This window comes from Eulemur rufifrons, chromosome 6, assembly GCF_041146395.1.
Source record: "Eulemur rufifrons isolate Redbay chromosome 6, OSU_ERuf_1, whole genome shotgun sequence".
Classification (NCBI taxonomy): Eukaryota; Metazoa; Chordata; class Mammalia; order Primates; family Lemuridae; genus Eulemur; species Eulemur rufifrons.
In genome coordinates, this window is record NC_090988.1 from 77,549,825 (window position 1) to 77,567,742 (window position 17,918).

The 17,918-nt window shown below is 35.0% G+C and overlaps 2 protein-coding genes across 6 annotated transcripts in view; one reads left to right on the top strand and one right to left on the bottom strand.

Annotated features, from left to right (window-relative positions):
• The window catches only part of IMMP1L (inner mitochondrial membrane peptidase subunit 1), a 65,980-nt gene extending 60,407 nt beyond the window's left edge, over positions 1–5,573 (bottom strand). For 3 of the 4 annotated variants that reach the window (XM_069469766.1, XM_069469767.1, XM_069469765.1), the window contains exon 1: positions 5,503–5,564. The gene's annotated coding sequence lies outside the window, so the exon portion shown is untranslated. Of the gene's footprint in view, positions 1–5,502 lie in introns of all 4 variants that reach the window. The other variant, XM_069469768.1, reaches the window with a different exon arrangement.
• Positions 5,574–5,767: 194 nt separating this feature from the next.
• ELP4 (elongator acetyltransferase complex subunit 4) overlaps positions 5,768–17,918 on the top strand; it is a 213,623-nt gene continuing 201,472 nt past the window's right edge. For both annotated transcript variants that reach the window (XM_069469770.1, XM_069469771.1), the window contains exons 1-2: positions 5,768–5,990; positions 14,146–14,181. In XM_069469770.1, coding sequence (XP_069325871.1) covers positions 5,768–5,990; positions 14,146–14,181 — 259 coding nt within the window. The remainder of the gene's footprint in view (positions 5,991–14,145; positions 14,182–17,918) is intronic.

Genomic DNA, 17,918 nt, shown 5'->3' on the forward strand with positions numbered 1-17,918 from the left:
AGTTAAAATTTACAAAAACTTACTCACATAAACCTTAACAGATTGTACATGGTGCCATTTACAGTGGAGAGAAAGGTAAACACATGTAAAGTATGAAACCATAACTGCATAAAATTAACTGTAGTACATACTGTACTACTGTAATAATTTCATAGCCACCCCTGTTGCTATTACAGTGAGCTCAAGCATTGCAAGTATCTGCTTAAAACACCATGAGATGCTAATCATCTCAGTGTGAGCAGTACATCTCTCCAGTAAATAGCATATAACAGTAAAAAATGATCTCTCAAGGTTCTCGCACATTTCTGGTTGTGCTTAGTGTAACACTGTAAGCCTAGAATAACACCATGAAATGCCAGTGATGATGCTGGAAGTGCTCCCAAAAAGCAGAGAAAAGTTACGACATTACAAGAAAAAGGTGAATTGCTTGACATATACCACAGATTGAGGTCTGCAGCTGTGGTTACCCACCATTTTAAGATAAATGAATGGAGGGTAAGGACAATTATAAAAAAAGAAAAGGAAATCCATGAAGCCATTGCTGCCGCTACATTAGCAAGCTGAAAACCTTGCACTTTTTGCAAAGTACCTTTTTATCCTATATTGAAAATGCAGCTTTTATAAGGGGACAGGATTACTATAAGAAAGGCATCCCTATAGACACTAATATGATTTGGGAAAAAAAATGAAGTCACTGTATGACAACTTAAAGCAGAAGAAAAATGAAAGATCTAAAGCCAGAGAATTTAATGCCAGCAAAGGATGGCTTCATAATTTTAGAAAAAGGCTTGGCTTTAAAAATGTCAAGATAATAGAAGTATTGGCTTCTGCTGACCAAGAGACAGCAGATAAGTTCCCAGATGCCATTTAGAAAATTGTTGAGGAGAAAGGATATCTGCCTGAACAGGTTTTTTTAATTTTTACTTATTTTCTTTTTCTGAGACAGGGTCACACTTCATCACCCAAACTGGAATGCAGTGGTGCAATCATAGCCCACTGCAGCCCTGAATTCCTGGGTTCAAGCCATCCTCCTGCCTCAGCCTCCTGCACTCGGCTAATTTTTTTATTTTTTTTGTAGAGATGAAGTGTTGCTACATTGTCCAGGCTGGTCTTGAACTCCTGGCCTCAAGCAATCCTCTCACCTTGGCCTCCCAAAGTGCTGGGATTATAAGCATGAGCTACCATGCCTGGCTGAACAAGTTTTTAATGTAGATGAAAGTATCCTATTCTGGAAAAAATGCCACAAAAGACAGTTACCAGTAAGGAAGGGAAGTGAGCAACAGAATTAAGGAAGGACAGGATAGGCTAACTCTACTGTTTTGTGCAAATACAATCAGTTTGTGATCAGGACTGCCCTTATCGATAAAGCTGCTAATTCCTGAGCCTTGATGGGAAAAGATAAACACCAGCTGCCAGTCTTCTGGTTGTATAAGAAGTCCTAGAAAACGAGAGCCCTTTTTCTGGATTGGTTCCATTGATGTTTTGTACGTGAAGTCAGAAGTCCCTTGCCAGTAGGGAACTGCCTTTTAAAGTTCTTCTGACTGGACAAAGCCCGGGGCCACCCAGAATCCCATGAATGCAACACTGAAGGCATTGAAGTAGTCTACTTGCCCCCAAATATAATGTCTTTAATTCAGCCTCTAGATCATGGGGACACAAGAACTTTTAAGACTCATTCCACATGGTACTCTATGGAAAGGATTATCAATGCTTTGGAAGAGAACCCCAAGAGAGAGGACATCATGAAAGTCTGGAAGGATTACATGACTGAAGATGCCATCACTGTAACAGAAAAAACTGTGAAAGCCATGAAGTCTGAAACATTAGATTCCTACTGGAGAAAACTGTCCAGATGTTGTGCATCTTCACAAGATTTATGACAGAACCAATCAAGGAAGTCATGAAAGAGATTGTGGATATGGTAAAAAAAAAAAAAAAAAAAAAAAGGTGAAGGAGAAGAGTTTCAAGATATGGATGTTGGAAAAATTCAAGAGCTAATAGACAAACACCAGAGGAATTAACAGAAGATGACCTGGTAGAGATGAGTGCTTCCAAACCAGTGCCTGATGATAAAGAAGAAGATGTAGAAGGAGCAGTGGCAGAAGACAAATTGACATTAGACCATCTGGCAGAAGGGTTTTAATTATTCAGGACTGCTTTTGACTTCTCTTAGGACATGGACTGTTTTATTAATATGATACGGCACTGAAACTAAAACAAACATTGGAAGGATTGGTACTATATAGAGACATAGAGAAATGAAAAAGACAAATTGATATGTACCTGTCTCTCCTGCCTCTCCTGAGACAGTAAGACCAATCCCTCTTCTTCCTACTTCTCCTCAGCTTACTCAGCATGAAGAAGATAAGGATGAAGTACTTTATGATGACCCACTTGCATTTAATAAATAGTAAATGTATATTCTTTTCCTTATGGTTTTCTAAAGATTTTCTTTTCTCTAGCTTACTTTATTGTAAGAATATAGGATATAGGCCAGGCATGGTGGCTCATGCTTATAATCCTAACACTTTGGGAGGCTGAGAGGCTGAGGCAGGAGGATTGCTTGAGGCCAGGAGTTCAAGACCGGCCTTAGCAACATTGTGAGACTCCATCTCTACAAAAAATAGAAAAATTAGCCAGGTATGATGGTGCACAACTGTTGTGCCAACTACTTGGGAGGCTGAGGCAGCAGGATTGCTGAGCCCAAGGGTTGGAGGTTGCAGTGAGTTATGATGGCATCACTGCACCACTGCACTCCAGCCTGGGCGACACAACAAGACATTGTCTCAAAAAAAAAAAAAAAGGAATACAGTATATAATACTATATTCTAACATAGGCATTAATCCTGCAGTCTCCAACCCCCAGGTGGTAGACTGGTACCAGTCCCTGGCCTGTTAGGAACCAGGCCCCACAGGCTCTACCTCTGCCTCCACCCCACCTCCCACATCCATGGAAAAATTGTCTTCCATGAAACCAGTCCCTGATACCAAAACGGCTGGAGACCACTGTGTTAATCAACTTTATGTTATTAGCAAGGCTCTGGTCAAAAGTAGGCTCTTAGTAGTTAAGTACTGGGGCAGTCAAAAGGTAGACGTGGATTTTTGACCTTGCAGGGGTTGGCATTACTAAACCCTGCATTGTTCAAGGGTCAACTGTACTTTATTAGCTTATTTACCCACCCATCTCCCCAAACTGTGAAATCAAGGGGTACAGAGACTAAGTATTTTTCTCCTATAACCTGAGCTCTTAGCACACTTCCTGGAATTTAGTATGTACTCAATAAATAATTGTTTAATTAATTAATGGCACACTTAAACATATACCCTTTACCTCTTCTATTAATACTTCTTTCCAATGTTTTATATTCAACTCTACTATATGCTGGCACGTTCAAGTATTTACAATTATTTGGGAGCAAATGTTTTCTCTTTGTGGAAAAAAAGACATTAATTTATTCTATAATAGTCTTACACCAGAGATATGTCCTCATTTCATGTATGCTTTGGTGTGTATACAGATCATGCTTCCTGAATATAATCAAAGTTGGAAAATAATTCTTCAGTTCCAGTAATGAGAGAAAGTATCACTACCATCACCTTGAGACAACTAAAGGGTTAAGTAAATACAGTAGGAAATATTTAGCAAAGAAGCCTATAAAAATGAATTATGCCATTATGTTAAGTGAAATAAGCCAGGAACCAAAAGACAAATATTGCATGATCTCACTCACAGGTGAAATCTAAAACAGTTGATCTCACAGAAATAGAGAGTATAATGATAGTTACCAAAGACTGGAGTGGTTAGGTGGAAGGTAGGCATAAAGAGATGTTAGTCAAAGGATGTATAATTCCAGTTAGATAGGAGGAATACATTTCAAGAATCTAACTGTAGGACATGAATTTATAGCAAGATAACTATAGTTAATGACAATATATATTCTTAAAAATTGTAGAGAGTGGATGTTATGTGCTCTTACCACAAAAAATGATAACTATGTGAGATAATGCATTGTTAATTAGCTAGATTTAACCATTTCACAATGTCTATATACTTTAAAATATCATGTTGTACATAATAAAAACATCTGTTTAAAAAATTATAATGATGTTTAGTATTTCAAAGTTTTCAGGGCATTAAAAATATTCAAGAAGTTTCTATTTGATATTGGACAGCTTATCACTTTTTGTTTTGGTCTCCCTAGTGCTTATTTACTACAGGACAAAATTAGCACATACAATTTATTCATACTAAGTCTTATGTTGTTTTCTATCCATTAATCTTATCTCCCTCAGATGAGATCATTTTTATCAGTGTAAATCTAAAATGAAAAGATTTAGGTCTAGGTACACAGTAATCACTCAACAGCTATTTATTGAGTAATTTAAAGATTTAACATGAAAGCAACCTTGATCAAAGCTTCCCAGATGATACATTGTTAAATAGTAAGGTTTTTTTCTCTGAACATGGTTCTTTAAAAAAAATTTTTTTTTAATCCTCCAAAAATGAAAAAGTCCAGTCACTATTTAACAATACTTATTTAAATTCATCAAATTGAATCAGTCGAAAACTTTCAACAGGTCACTGAAACTTAAAACAATTCAATGGCAAGAATTTCAATGAGGTCTGCATGTATTTAAAAAGTATCATAGATCACTGTCAAAGTCAATAACTTAGTAGGGCCGAAATGATTTGGGAGTCCTTTTCAGTTTAGACATTTGTCAATCATGAGTGCCTTCAAAAATCACTTACCACCCATCCCCCTCAGCTCAGTTTTGAGAAAATTTTTGAATCCAAAAACACAGCTCGAAATCACGTTTTTTCCGCACACATAATTCATATTCTAGTAAGAAAGCTCTCGATTCAGAGTTCACAAATTTAAAAAAAAGTACAAACACATCTAATTCTTCTTATCCGTTTTTGGGAGAAAGAAATCTAAATTGTTTTGTTATTTGCAGCTGCTTTAACAGCAAACGACAATTAAATGTGTGAACAAGGTTGTCAAAGTAACACTTGTCATTCACACTGCTTAGGAAAAGATGTTCCAAGACTTTCAGAAGCACTAATTAAAATCAAGAAAAGTTTCTCACCGGGACTTGTCAGACAGGTATATTTTGTCAGCGGAAAACCAAATCGCCTCAAAGATTAAAGAGTTTTCCCTGTAAGGTCTAAATCCAACCCACTTACCACCAGGCACTAACGAATTAAGTACCAACGCTCAGCAAGCAGCTCATTAAGGTAACACTTCCAATCCTTTCCATATAACACAAAATTCAGAAAAGGACTTCATTAGGAAGGCGGAGAGAATTTTCTCTCATAAACCAGAAGAGGAAGGAGCAAGGAAGAAGTATCTCTCTACTATTTATCGAGCGAAGGGAAGGTGCCAGTTCCCGCTAGCAATTGTTTGATAAGCCCTTAGGGCTTATCACTTCACCAACCTTATCTTTAACTCTACGAGCACGAAGGCACTCAAAGCAAGAAGAACATTAAATGATTCTACCCACCTCTGGCCCAAGAAACCCTGAAGACCCTCACCCAGGACTCAGGTGGCCCTTTCTCACCTGGGCCCCGCACAAGTCGGCCGTCCTTACGTAAAGCTCACGTTTCAGCAATACGCCATGCGATTGGTTGACTCGGGAGGAACGTCTCAGTTCCATTGGCTACAAGAGCCGCGGTAGGGGTGAGGAGGCGGGAGTTTGGGGCTGGCCCCGACTGGCCGGCTGTTCGAGTTCCCAGAGTTCCTATTGGGTCAACACGGGAGGCTCCAAGATGGCGGCAGCGGCAACCTGCGGCAGTGGCGCCGGGAGTACTGCTTGTATGGCATCGGCAGCCAGCAAGAGCAACGTCACCAGTTTTCAGAGGAGGGGTCCTAGAGCTAGCGGGACCGACAGCGGCGGCCCTCGACTGGTGTCCATTGCGGGCACGCGACCGTCGGTGCGGAATGGACAGCTGCTGGTATCAACTGGGCTTCCAGCCCTGGACCAGCTCTTAGGTCTGTTCAGAACGGAAAACTGGGCTCAACAGAGGGAAAACTTAGGGAGGGGACCTATCGGGGAGCCACTGTAACCCCACTTCTCTCTCTGACCCCTAAACTTTAGGATGTGGAGAGAATAGCCTGATCTGATAGAGATGGAGGGGAGGAGGGTTTTTATAGAGACTTCTAAGTGTTCTTAACTAAACATGCTTTAATGCCCCCACTTTGTGTTCTCGTTCCCTGTGCCCACCAGCCCCTTTCTAGATTGCAACGTGGTCCGTACATGCTTTTTACCCTGAAATATTTCCTAGTCAAGAGAAAGCATTAATACATGGAGACGGTTTGACTCTCATTTAGGATGACCTCCTGGTCCCTGAGTACACCCTTCTGCCAACCTCAGGTAGCTCACGGTTTGGACTAACGTACAAGTTTTATCATTGTGAGAGAGAGACAGCCTTCATTAGAAAATATTGAAAAAAAGTGATTTCCCCTCTCTCTCTTCCAAACTGCTTATCTCCTGGTTCTAAATCTTAAACCTTATTGGCTTTAAGAATGGGGATGTTAAAGGTTTATGTTGACTCAGAGTAGTTAGAGCCTGTCGTTGATTTTTAGATAATCACACCCATATCTGCATTAAATCTGTGTGTATGTATTTTTGTTAATTTCTTATATATGCATTTTGCTTCCCTGAGTTGATTGCTGCTACATTCCAAACGACATCTTTAAATCTAATTCACATTTTAACAAGAACAAGAAATCTAGTTCTTAGGCTCTTTCTGAGAAGCCTGCTGAAGAATATGCTTGTTTTATGACTGTTAAATTGAGGGGATTGACTAGATTGGTGGGACAGACCTACTGTCTGTAAAGCTTGTAGATTAATTAATTTCTATTTGAATGCTGCTTCATTTTAAAACAGTCTATGTTTTATAACTTCATAGGGTGTGATGTGTATGTCTGTTAAGTCTTGTACGCTTTCATAAAATATTGCAAATGCCATTTCTTGTTCTTGTACTTCACTTGAAATTTTCTCTCTTATTTTCTCCCCAAAGTAGGCTTTTCAAATAGGTTTACTGCAGAGTAAAGTAACAAGGCAAGAAACCTATGAGAAAGAGTATGGCTTCTTATTTATAATTCTATTATTTCTTAACTGGATCCTGGCTATTTCTACATGTTTAAGTGTTTTCACTTAATTGTTTTGAGTCTGTTGTCCTCTTGAGTTACATGGTAGTAGAAATAGAAATGATTCAAAATATCTATTTAGCAAATATTTATTTCACCATTTTTCCCTTGTGAACCTCACTTGGTGTCCCCCTGTTTGAACTTAAAGCTTGGAAGCCATTCCTAGTTCTTATATATCTATGTTTTTAATTCAATGGGAATATATAACTTCATCCACTTTATTAAAACTCCCCAAACAAAAAAGTTACATTTCTGACATTATGTCTTCAGTTCCTCATTAGAATAACATAATGTGCCTAGCACAGTTCCTGGCACTTAGTAGGTTCTCAATAAATTCTTGATTAAAAGAAAAATAATGTATAAAAAAAAACAAGGCAAGAGATAATGGAACATGTAGGACAGAGTTGCATGTTTGAACTTTAAAAATAGACTCAGAAATTTAAGTGATATGAACAGTCACAAAACTAATGACCGTGAGGGCTGATCTTTGGCTCTAAATTTAGTGTTCTCTGCACTGTGCTATAGCTATAGCTGTCTCAAATTTTTGAGAACTCTTTAGGGGTCGTTGACCATTTATTGAACCTAAGATTAATGATTTAACTATAGTCTGTTAAAGCACTCACCAAAGAGAGAAGCCAAGGCACCGACATGTGTATCTACAGAGATATGAACTTGAACAGTAATTTTTATATTTTCCTTATTTGCTTGGAGGGTGGGGGACTCTAGTGCTATATTTGTAACAAGCTTATGCTAAAAATTAGTGTTTATTAAGATGATTGAAATGATATCAGTTGAATAATTTGAAATATTTTGAAATATATTTTGCATGTATGCAATTCTTAAAGTGCATAGAAGTTGAATTTCTTATAATAGGAGTTACTACATTTTGAATAGTAAATATATCCAGAAGTATTTTAGTTGTTAACTTCTTAATGACATTTTTGTGTTTTGATTTTTTTTTTTGTATGGTCCTATGGAGCAAATACTTTACATTTGTTTTCCATTAAAGCATTTAAAATTGAAACATTTGACTGCTAATGTGTATAAGTATAAGCAATTCAGACTATATTATTACTCTAAAATGTTATTTGACTCAAATTATAATAAGCCTAATATGACCATATTGTAACAAAAGTAATAATTTTATAGAATGTTACTGTATCAGAATAATATGATATGATTGTTACCTAAATATATTATGTAGCTACTGTGTAACAAGTAAAGATTGTATTATAATCTCTATGCAGTGCAGTGACATTTTACTACTGCCACTGTGACATCATTGTAATTTTAAGCATAGATGCAAAATATATTTGAAAGGCATCATACAGGCTAATTGAATGTTAAACATTTGATGATATGCTAATATTCCCATTGCTTACTCCAAAGTATTTTATAAATTTGAAAATTCCCAATATCTGCATATTTCAAACATGATCTGATCATATTATTTAATAAATATTTTTATTCTGACAACCTAATTTTATTGTTAGATATTAATATACATTTCCCAAGTTAGCTACATTTAAATGTTTTAAATTCTTAGATTTCCTAACCTGTGTTCTTCTAGGACATTTTTGTTGTTAGTTGAGAAGAGAATTTCTTTTTTATTCCCATGAGATACTAGGTATAATCCATCTTAGGGACCGTAAATCTAACCTAGGAGAATTATCCCCAGCCTCATCCTCCAAAAAGTTGCTGAAGGAAGGGTGACTTTGCAGGTTTAACTGGCTTAACCTCTGTGCTGTTCAGAACTTATTAAATTTTGACAGGAATGTCAGATAGGGTTTTGGGATAAGTAATAGTCTAGGAAAAGTACCCTGAAAGAAGCTTGATAGTTGCTGCCATTTTCAACACTGATGTCAAAAAGTAAATACTGGTGGGCTTATTTCCTTTGCTCTACTATATCTTAACCTATAGTGAGATATATTGACCTTGGACCATATATTTAACATAGTCTTGGTTATGATCTTTTAGCAACTAATACAGTTAGCTGTACCTTTAAGGAAAATACAATCTGTTCCTTTGTATTGCTATGTAAAATTGCTTCATGTGATTTAATTTACAGAACCATTATCACTGTTCATAGCTTTATTTTGATTCCCATATTTTCCAAGCCAATAGTTGTTGTCAAATCAGGAGTCATCAAGATGTTTCATAACTCTTAAGGAAGAAAAAGTAGACTCATTAACAAAATAACTGCCGCTTAATTTGAGGTATGGCATTAATTAAGTAAAGATATTGCTATGAGCCAAGGAAAGGATATGAATTTGTTTTTTACATTGCATTTTCCCCAAGATACCTTTCTATAATTTTAAGCAAAATTATTTTTCTATACAGAGCTCTGGAGAGGACTGGTATAAATTGCTGTTATCTTTCCTGACTTATTTCTATTCCCTTTTACTTTCTCTAATTTTGAAAAAGGGAGATGCCCTTGTTGAAAAATAAGGTGTCAATTTGGGCCTTCATATTGTAGTGTATTAATTTGACCTCATTATGTAAAATTTATAGTTTAATTAAAAGTTTGTATTGGGGAGTACATGAGGGTTGATTTTCACCCTTTAAAATACTACTGATATCGTTTACTACCCACATGGATTGAAACAACAGCAAAAGCCCTTTCTTTCATCTTACAATTTAAAAAATCATAAGATAAGAAGATCTTAGGCCAGGCATGGTGACTGTAATCCCAGTACTTTGGGAGGCCGAGCAGGAGGATTGCTTGAGGCCAAGAGTCCAAGACCTGGGCAACATAGTGAGAGACACTGTCTCTACAAAAAAATTAAAACTTAGTTGGGCATGGTGGCATGCTCCTGTAGTTCTAGCTACTCAGGAGGCTGAGGTGGGAGGATTGCTTGAGCCCAGGAGTTCAAAGTTACAATGAGCTATGATTGTACCACTTCACTCCAGCCTAGGCAACACAGGGAGATCTTATCTCTAAAAAAACAAAGATCTTGATACTCAATCACAAGATCTTAAATTTTCTGATTTTTTTTAGCATTAATTTTTTTATGGTTTTAAGACAAAATGTTTTATTTTTAAAAGATGTAAAATCTTGAAATTAGTACTTTATGAAATTTGCAAACTATCTTCAACCATTCAAACTCATGTATTCTTATGTGTACCTGAAATACTTCATTTGTATTTTTAGTAAGCTGGAAATATACATAAATATACTTTTTAAAGAAGACTAGAAGTAAAACCAAGACTTATTTGCTTAGTTACTCAGAAAGTGTGTTGATTTTTCTAAGTTTGGATGAAAGGGGAGTGGAGGCAATAAACAGGGCCATTTTACTTTTGTTTGTTTTCATCACAGAAGTAAGATGATTGCTTCTGTACCCCGTTACTTAACTGTGAAACATTTTAGTGACCTATTGGGAAAGGATATTTCTATTTTAGTTGGGAAATGTTAGTCTGTGTTGCTTTTGAAATTAGGTAAAATTACTAACAGATTACTGAAGCGTATTAAAAGCTACCTTTGAAGGACTACATCAAGAAATCCTATCCTGGTTGGTTGGTTTTAGCTTTTTATTTATTTCTTGATGGGGCCATGGCTACAGACATATTTGAACTTTAGTTGAAAATACAGCTAGAACTTCTGTATATCTAGTGAGGTTTATCAAAATACTTTATATAAAGATATTTTGGCTAGGTGTGGTGGCTCACGCCTGTAATACTAGCACGTTGGGAGGCCAAAGTGGGAGAATATCTTGAGGCCAGGAGTTCAAGACCAGCCTGAGCAAGAGCGAGACCCCCATCTCTACAAAAAACAGAAAAATTAACTAGGCATGGTGGCAAGTGCCCGTAGCTCCAGCTATTTGGGAGGCTGAGGCAGGAGGATTGCTTGAGCCCAGGAGTTTGAGGTTGCAGTGAGCTGTGATGATGCCACTGCACTCTAACCCAGGTGACAGAGTGAGACCCTGTCTCAAAAAAAAATATTTTGCAGAAATGCTGTGAAGTCTTGTCTCACTAAAATCAAGTTTGGAAGAATAAAGGAACTTTGCTGCTATTTGTGTGTGTATGTATGTATAGGTCAAATCATTTCACTTAATATACATAGAATAAAAGCTTGATTTAAAAAGCTTTAAATTAGTTGATAAGTTTAATAAGTTAGTATTAATAAGTTCATAAGGTGGGTTACATCTTATTCCCCATGACCAACCTCAAAATGACCAACATTTGCTGATCTAAATTTGAATCTAGTCAATTTACATAATAGATGAGCTCATTAGGAAAAAAAAAGAACTTCTTTTTGTAAAAGAAGTCTTATATGATATTTGGCTGCTAACAGTCATTTTAATATGTTCCCATTTTATGTTGTCTTAAGTAGTGTTCAGATATTCCAAACATTAGAATTATAATGCACATGATATTTTAAAAATTTGCCCATGCTGGCCTTGAACTCCTGGGCTCAAGTGATCCTCCTGCCTCAGCCTCTCTAGCAGCTCAGACTACAGGTGCGCACCACTGTGCCCAGCTAGATTTTAAAAATTTGAGTGATGTTTTATGAATTATCAGGAACAGAAGGTTGTCTGGATCATTCTTATAAAAAACTACATTCTTAGCTTAGTCTGATTTGTATAATGCTTCATCAAGGGGAAATATTCTTACTAATTATTACTGTTACGGTGATCACCATTTATCAAATAGCAGTAACCTTTTAGAAGTTTATTGTAATCAGAAAACAATTGCTGGAATGGTAAGGTAGCTCTTAATGAGTACCTCTCTGGGCCAGACACTTATGCTAGGTATATCACTTCATTTAATTGGGAAACCATTTCTTGATCAATTCTCATTGTCCCACTGTGAATGTTAAAAATCTTTACTTCTCTGTCTATTCCAGTGGAGGCCTTATATAAGTTCCTAATTTGAAGAGACATAAATGTAACCCAGGTGAGGTTAGGTAAGAAATCTAAATTATAGGAAATAGGTTAAAGTAAGAAAGGCAACTAACTTTTTTTATAATACCTGCTCTAGCCTAGATACTGCAATGTCTGTTGTGTGCTTACATTATTTCATCTCCTTATACCTACACAGAATGGCTGTTATGTAATTAAATATTTTTGCATGTAAGGAAAAATAGGGAAGTAAAGAATTGGAAAGTCTGATGTGAAATGTTCAAAATAGATAAAAAAAGTTAGTAGTTTGTATGTTACACAAACTATGAAATTAAACATTTAGTCTAATATTTTCCCAAAGCAAACTCTTTTGTTCTGATTGGTTTTGTTTGCTGTCATGATAAAAATTTCAGTTTATGTTAATCTTTTTGTCTGACCAATAGTTGAAGTTTTCCTGTTTAGTCTGGTATGGCTATAGGTACTATAATGAAGGAACTTTTCTAAATATGAAATTAAAATATGTATTCAGTCCCATAAATATATAAGCTTAAGCATAAACATATTTAAATATACTGGGTTTTGTTTTTTTTTTTTTAATTTCTTCTCTACCAGTTTGAAATGGTCTACATATTGTCGTAAAATTGATTTGAAGTCTCATGGTAAATCAGTTAGCATAAGTCTCATGTTGCATTTTATTCTGGGTTCATGTATGTTACCAGATTTCAAATTGTTTGAAACACAGCAGTTATGTTTGCTTATTTGCATGGCAAAAAATAAACACTATCAAAGGAACTTTTCATACTAAGTTTTTCTGTATGACATCTGCCACTACAAATTTTTTTGAAGTTCTTTCTTGGTGTTCTAAGTGTTTCTTTCACAGTTTTGTACACTAAAACAAAAAACAAAACTATTAACATTGTCTTCTGTTGTTCAACAATTTTGAGTAGTTTCTTTTTTAATTAATTATATTAGTACTTTTTTTTTTTTTTTTTCCTGAGACAGAGTCTCACTCTGTTGCCCCAGCTAGAGTGCGGTGTCATTGTCATCATAGCTCACTGCAACCTCAAACTCCTGGGCTCAAGCTATCCTGCTGCCTTAACCTCCTGAGTAGCTGCAGGCCACCACAACTGGCTAATTTTTTCTGTTTTTAGTAGAGAGGAGGTCTTACTTTAGTTCAGGCTGGCCCAGAACTCCTGACCCTCCCCCCTGGCCTCCCAGAGTGGGAGCAATCCTCTCCCTTAGGCCTCTCCAAGTGGGAGGACTACAGGCAGGTCACCAGGCCTGGCCTAATTATACTTTAAGTACATCTATTCATTCTTTGATATGCATATTTTAATTTTTAAGTGAATTTGTTAGTGTTTGAGATATTAATCACAAATGGTAGCATTTTTACAAATGGGGTGAAGAACAAAATATCAGTAGTCAAATGTCTTTTTAGTGTAGTTCTAGTTTTGTAAAACTTGATTTTTAATTGATTTTTAATGGTTCAGTAATTGAGGTATACATTTCATGATTATATTACCCTAATTCACATGTTTAATGGAACATTTTCTAGTAATATTGGAAATGTATTTTATGATTATGCCCTTTCTTGTTTGAAATGACAAAAATGTTGTTAATTTTAAATTCTAAATTTATTTAGAGCATGTCCAGACTTTGTATATATTATTCATAATAAAAAAATTACCTTTAATTATCAGTTCTTTCCTCAAAGGCTTACTAAATTTTGAGGATAAATATTAAATGGAATTTCTATCATAACAACCTTTCTTTTCTATGTTGTTCTCTCGTAGTAGTTAAGTTACTATGAACATTTAGGTCTTGGCTATTGAGTTAATTTATTAACAAGTGCTAAATATAACATTGGAGTGCTTAACCACAGTTATGTTGAATGCTGCATGGTTCTATCACAAGAGAAAGGACGATAGTACAGTATATTATGAGAGTAATTGTAATGTCTAGTGTGCAATTACATATAATATATAATTATTTCATAATAGCACCTTGAGCACAGTATTGCAAAGGTAATTAAAATGTTGTTTGCAACTGCAATTTTAAAGTTATTGAAGTACCTGTCCTTGTTAAAGCCTAACTTCTATGCTAAAGATAATGTGAATGGTAGATTAATTTTCTTCTTGGTTTTGTTTCATTCCCAGGTGGAGGTTTAGCTGTTGGAACAGTTCTTCTAATTGGTTAGTATAACATACATGCTTTGCACTTCCTGACTACAGTTTTCTGTTGTACATAATGATTTTGTGGATTTCCAGTTCTGAAATTAAATATTTAAGCTGTTAACTCTCTACAGCAATTAAGGTAAATTGGAAATTGCCTTAAGTTCTGATTTAGATTCCAGTGTTGATATGAACTTGAAAGAAATTTGGCAACTATATCTGAAAGTGTAGCTCTTATAATTTAAAAACATTTACAGTGCATTGTGCTCCATTTTTTTAAAAAGACTAAAATTAATGTTAATTGATTTTTTTGGAGACTCAGTATTTAGAGCGGGATTATTGGGGTGATTAATTTGAGAAATTAATGTACTAAGTCCATTGTATATCACAGATACTATCATTATTTTTTTACTGAAAGAAGCAACAGACTAATAAATCACATTTTTTCTTCATCTTTAAAGTGGCAAGAGTTCTTATTTAAATATATAAACCTATTTGCCCTCTTTTTTATTTAATAGTATAGATCACAGAATCTTAGAATCAAAATAAACCTTGGTGTAATGTTTAATACATATACCTGTAACATATCTATTGTTCTAGTTTTGTCTCTGGTATAATACAGATTGACTGAATCTACCTACTTTTTCACAACACCCTTAAAATATTTGAAAATACCTATTTTATCACCTCAAATCTTCTCCAAACTAAATAGAAATCCTTTCTTAACCTAGTTTTTATGAGTTAAGTTTTCATTCTTCACTTTCCTGATTGTCCTCTTGAAGCACCCTCTGCATTATCTCTTGAACCATGCCTAGAACTGAATACAACTTTCCATTTCGTGTATGACCTGTACTCAGCATACTGGGACTATACAATGTGATAATCTAGACAGAATTATTAGTACCAGGCACCAATAAAGGTTATATTCATTGACTCCCCTTAAGGTAGCAAGAAAATATAGTACGTATTCTGGAAGAATTTGCCCCAGAAATGATTAAAATAAAAAATGGTGGTTCTTAAAATTTCGCCTGTACATAACATTTGTGTAATAAATGATGCGCCATCTGGAAAATTCACAGGAGTTATACAGAACATCTTTTCCCCATCTATGCTGGATAATTGAAGAGTAATAGCATTGTTAGTGAAAGCTGCCTTTCATTTGACTCCTGCTATGGGTCATATATTGTGCAGAGTGTGTTATAGATTTTTTCACTTGGTACAACAACTTTGTGAAATGCTAAATGTAGTCTGTATTATCCCCCCCGTTTTATACACGAGGATATGAGGTTCAGAAGGGTGAAATAACTTTCCCAGTAGCCCATAGCTAGTCAGAGAACCAGGATTTGAATTCTGGCATGACTCCAAAGCCTGTGTTTTTTTATAACTGTTCTGTAGCTTTCTTAAATGTTTTATTTAATAGCCACAAACAGTAAAATAAGCTTATACCCCTTTTTAGACCATTAAAGTTTTAAATAGTAAAGTAAAGCCCACATTCGTGGAAATTTTTCTTTTAATGAATTTTCAAATTTCTAAATGAAAGAGTCATTATTTAATTAATGTATAAGGAGGATAGAAATTGCAGCACTGTAAAAATCCTTATTTCACATGATCAGCATTTCTCCATTCCAGTCAGAAAGTCTTGTTTTTAAAATAGTAAAAAGACATATAGGGACTGCTAATAACATCTCCAGTTGTATAATATTTCTTAAAGATTGGTTTGTATAATTATAGTTTATTACTATTAAAAATGTACCACATGAATTTTTTTTAAATCATGCTATTTAATCAGTACTATTTAAGGACGTTGAAGACAGAATTATTCCTAAGAGTAGATATAAGACGGAAAATAGCCTGTGATCAAGAATTTCTGGAAATGGCAATCACAATTGCACTTTTAAAAATTCATCTTTCAGTAAATAAATAACTGACGGTTTTATTAAAAAACATAATTTGAAGGTTTGGTATAAATAAATATATAAAATAGAAAAAGAAATGTAAAGAAAATTAGGTTGTTTCCACAGTTCCTCTTCTCCATCCCCAGAGAAAATAGTGTGCCCTGGTGTTCCACCTGCATATTTCTACATAAGTAACACACATAAAGAGTATTCAGCACCTTGCTTTTTTCGTTTAATACATCTTAGAGACCAATTCATGTGCATTTGTGTAGATGTACCTCATTCTTGTTAACACTTGCATAGGATTTGATTGTATGGATGTGCCATAATTTATTGAAATAGTTCTCTATAGAAAAATTTATGTCAATTCTATTTTGCTATTACTAACAATGCTATTTTGCATAATCTTATATGTGACATTTGCATACATATGTAAATATACGTAGTATAAATTCCAAGATACAGACTTGCTTGATTGAGGCATGTTAAATTTTGTTAGATATTATTAGATTGCCTTCCCAGGAGGTTATACTATCATATACTTAAACCAGCAGTTATAAGAATACCATTTTACCCTCATCTCACCCTTGACACCATTGCATATTAACAAACATTTCAATATTTAATAGTCCAAAGAGAGTAGATTAGCAGATGAGAAGTCTCTTCCTCTAGGTTCTCCACTTTTCTCCAATTCCCAAACCAATATGACTTGTATGATGAATAAAACCTTCCTTAAGAAATGGAAAAATAGTTCCAAAATACAAACTAAATATGAGGATTTAAGATCAGTGGTAAGGAGCCTAGGGCGTTACTATATTGCTTATCATTGAAGGAATATATTTTTAATACAGAAGTAAGAAAAATTAAAGCATGACAATAATTGCCAGCTTTTTAACCATTTTCGCATGAAATAGATTATTAATTTACTAAGGTCGTTGTGTATGTGAGCGTGTACCTGTCCATGAGTGTGGGCTTTCAGAATAGTGTATTTGCAGTTCCAGTAGCAAATACTAATGAGCACTGCCAGAAGAACCCAGAATAAGTCTACTTTAGACCTTCTGAATAGAGCAAAATAAATAAATAGGAATACATGAAAGTCCATTCTCTGAGGAATAAATTGAAGAACCAAGGGACTCCTATGTGTACTTTAAAAATCAAAGGTAGTTGTCAAGTAAAAAAAAATCAAAGATTTTTCTTAAAACATGTTTAATTCTTAAGTACTGGTATAGTATTAGTATTATTGTCAATTGTCTTTGGGATGTTTTATTTAAATTGCTTTCTGACAGTCTGGTATATGGGTAAATTTGGGACACCTTAAAAGTAATAGCATAAATTTCTAGAGTTTACATGGTCTACATAAAGGATCTTGATCTAATTGCAAAGAGATTGAGCATTAAACAGATTTAATAGAAGTTGCCAGTAATTAAAATACAAGTTATGTAACATTTGTGAATATATTATTTTTAATATAATTTCTTACATTAATAATACAGTTTAGTTTTAGACGTGGAAGATAAATGATATGCTGTTGAACAATTAATTACATTTAGATATGAGTGTGCTTTTTTTGTTCTTTGTTTTTTAGAAACAAGGTCTTATTCTGCTGCCAGGCTACAGTGCAGTAGCCCAATCATAGCTCACTGCAGCCTTAAACTCAATTGATATTTTTTTGTAGAGATGGAGTCTCACTATGTTGCCCAGTCTGTTCTCAAACTCCTGGGCTAGAGAGATCTTCCCACCCTAGCCTCCCACAGTTCTGGGATTACAGATGTGAGCCACAGCACCTGGCCATACTTTTGTATTAATTATCTATTTCTGTATAACAATATTAGCACAAATTTAGCAGCTTAAAAACATATTTGT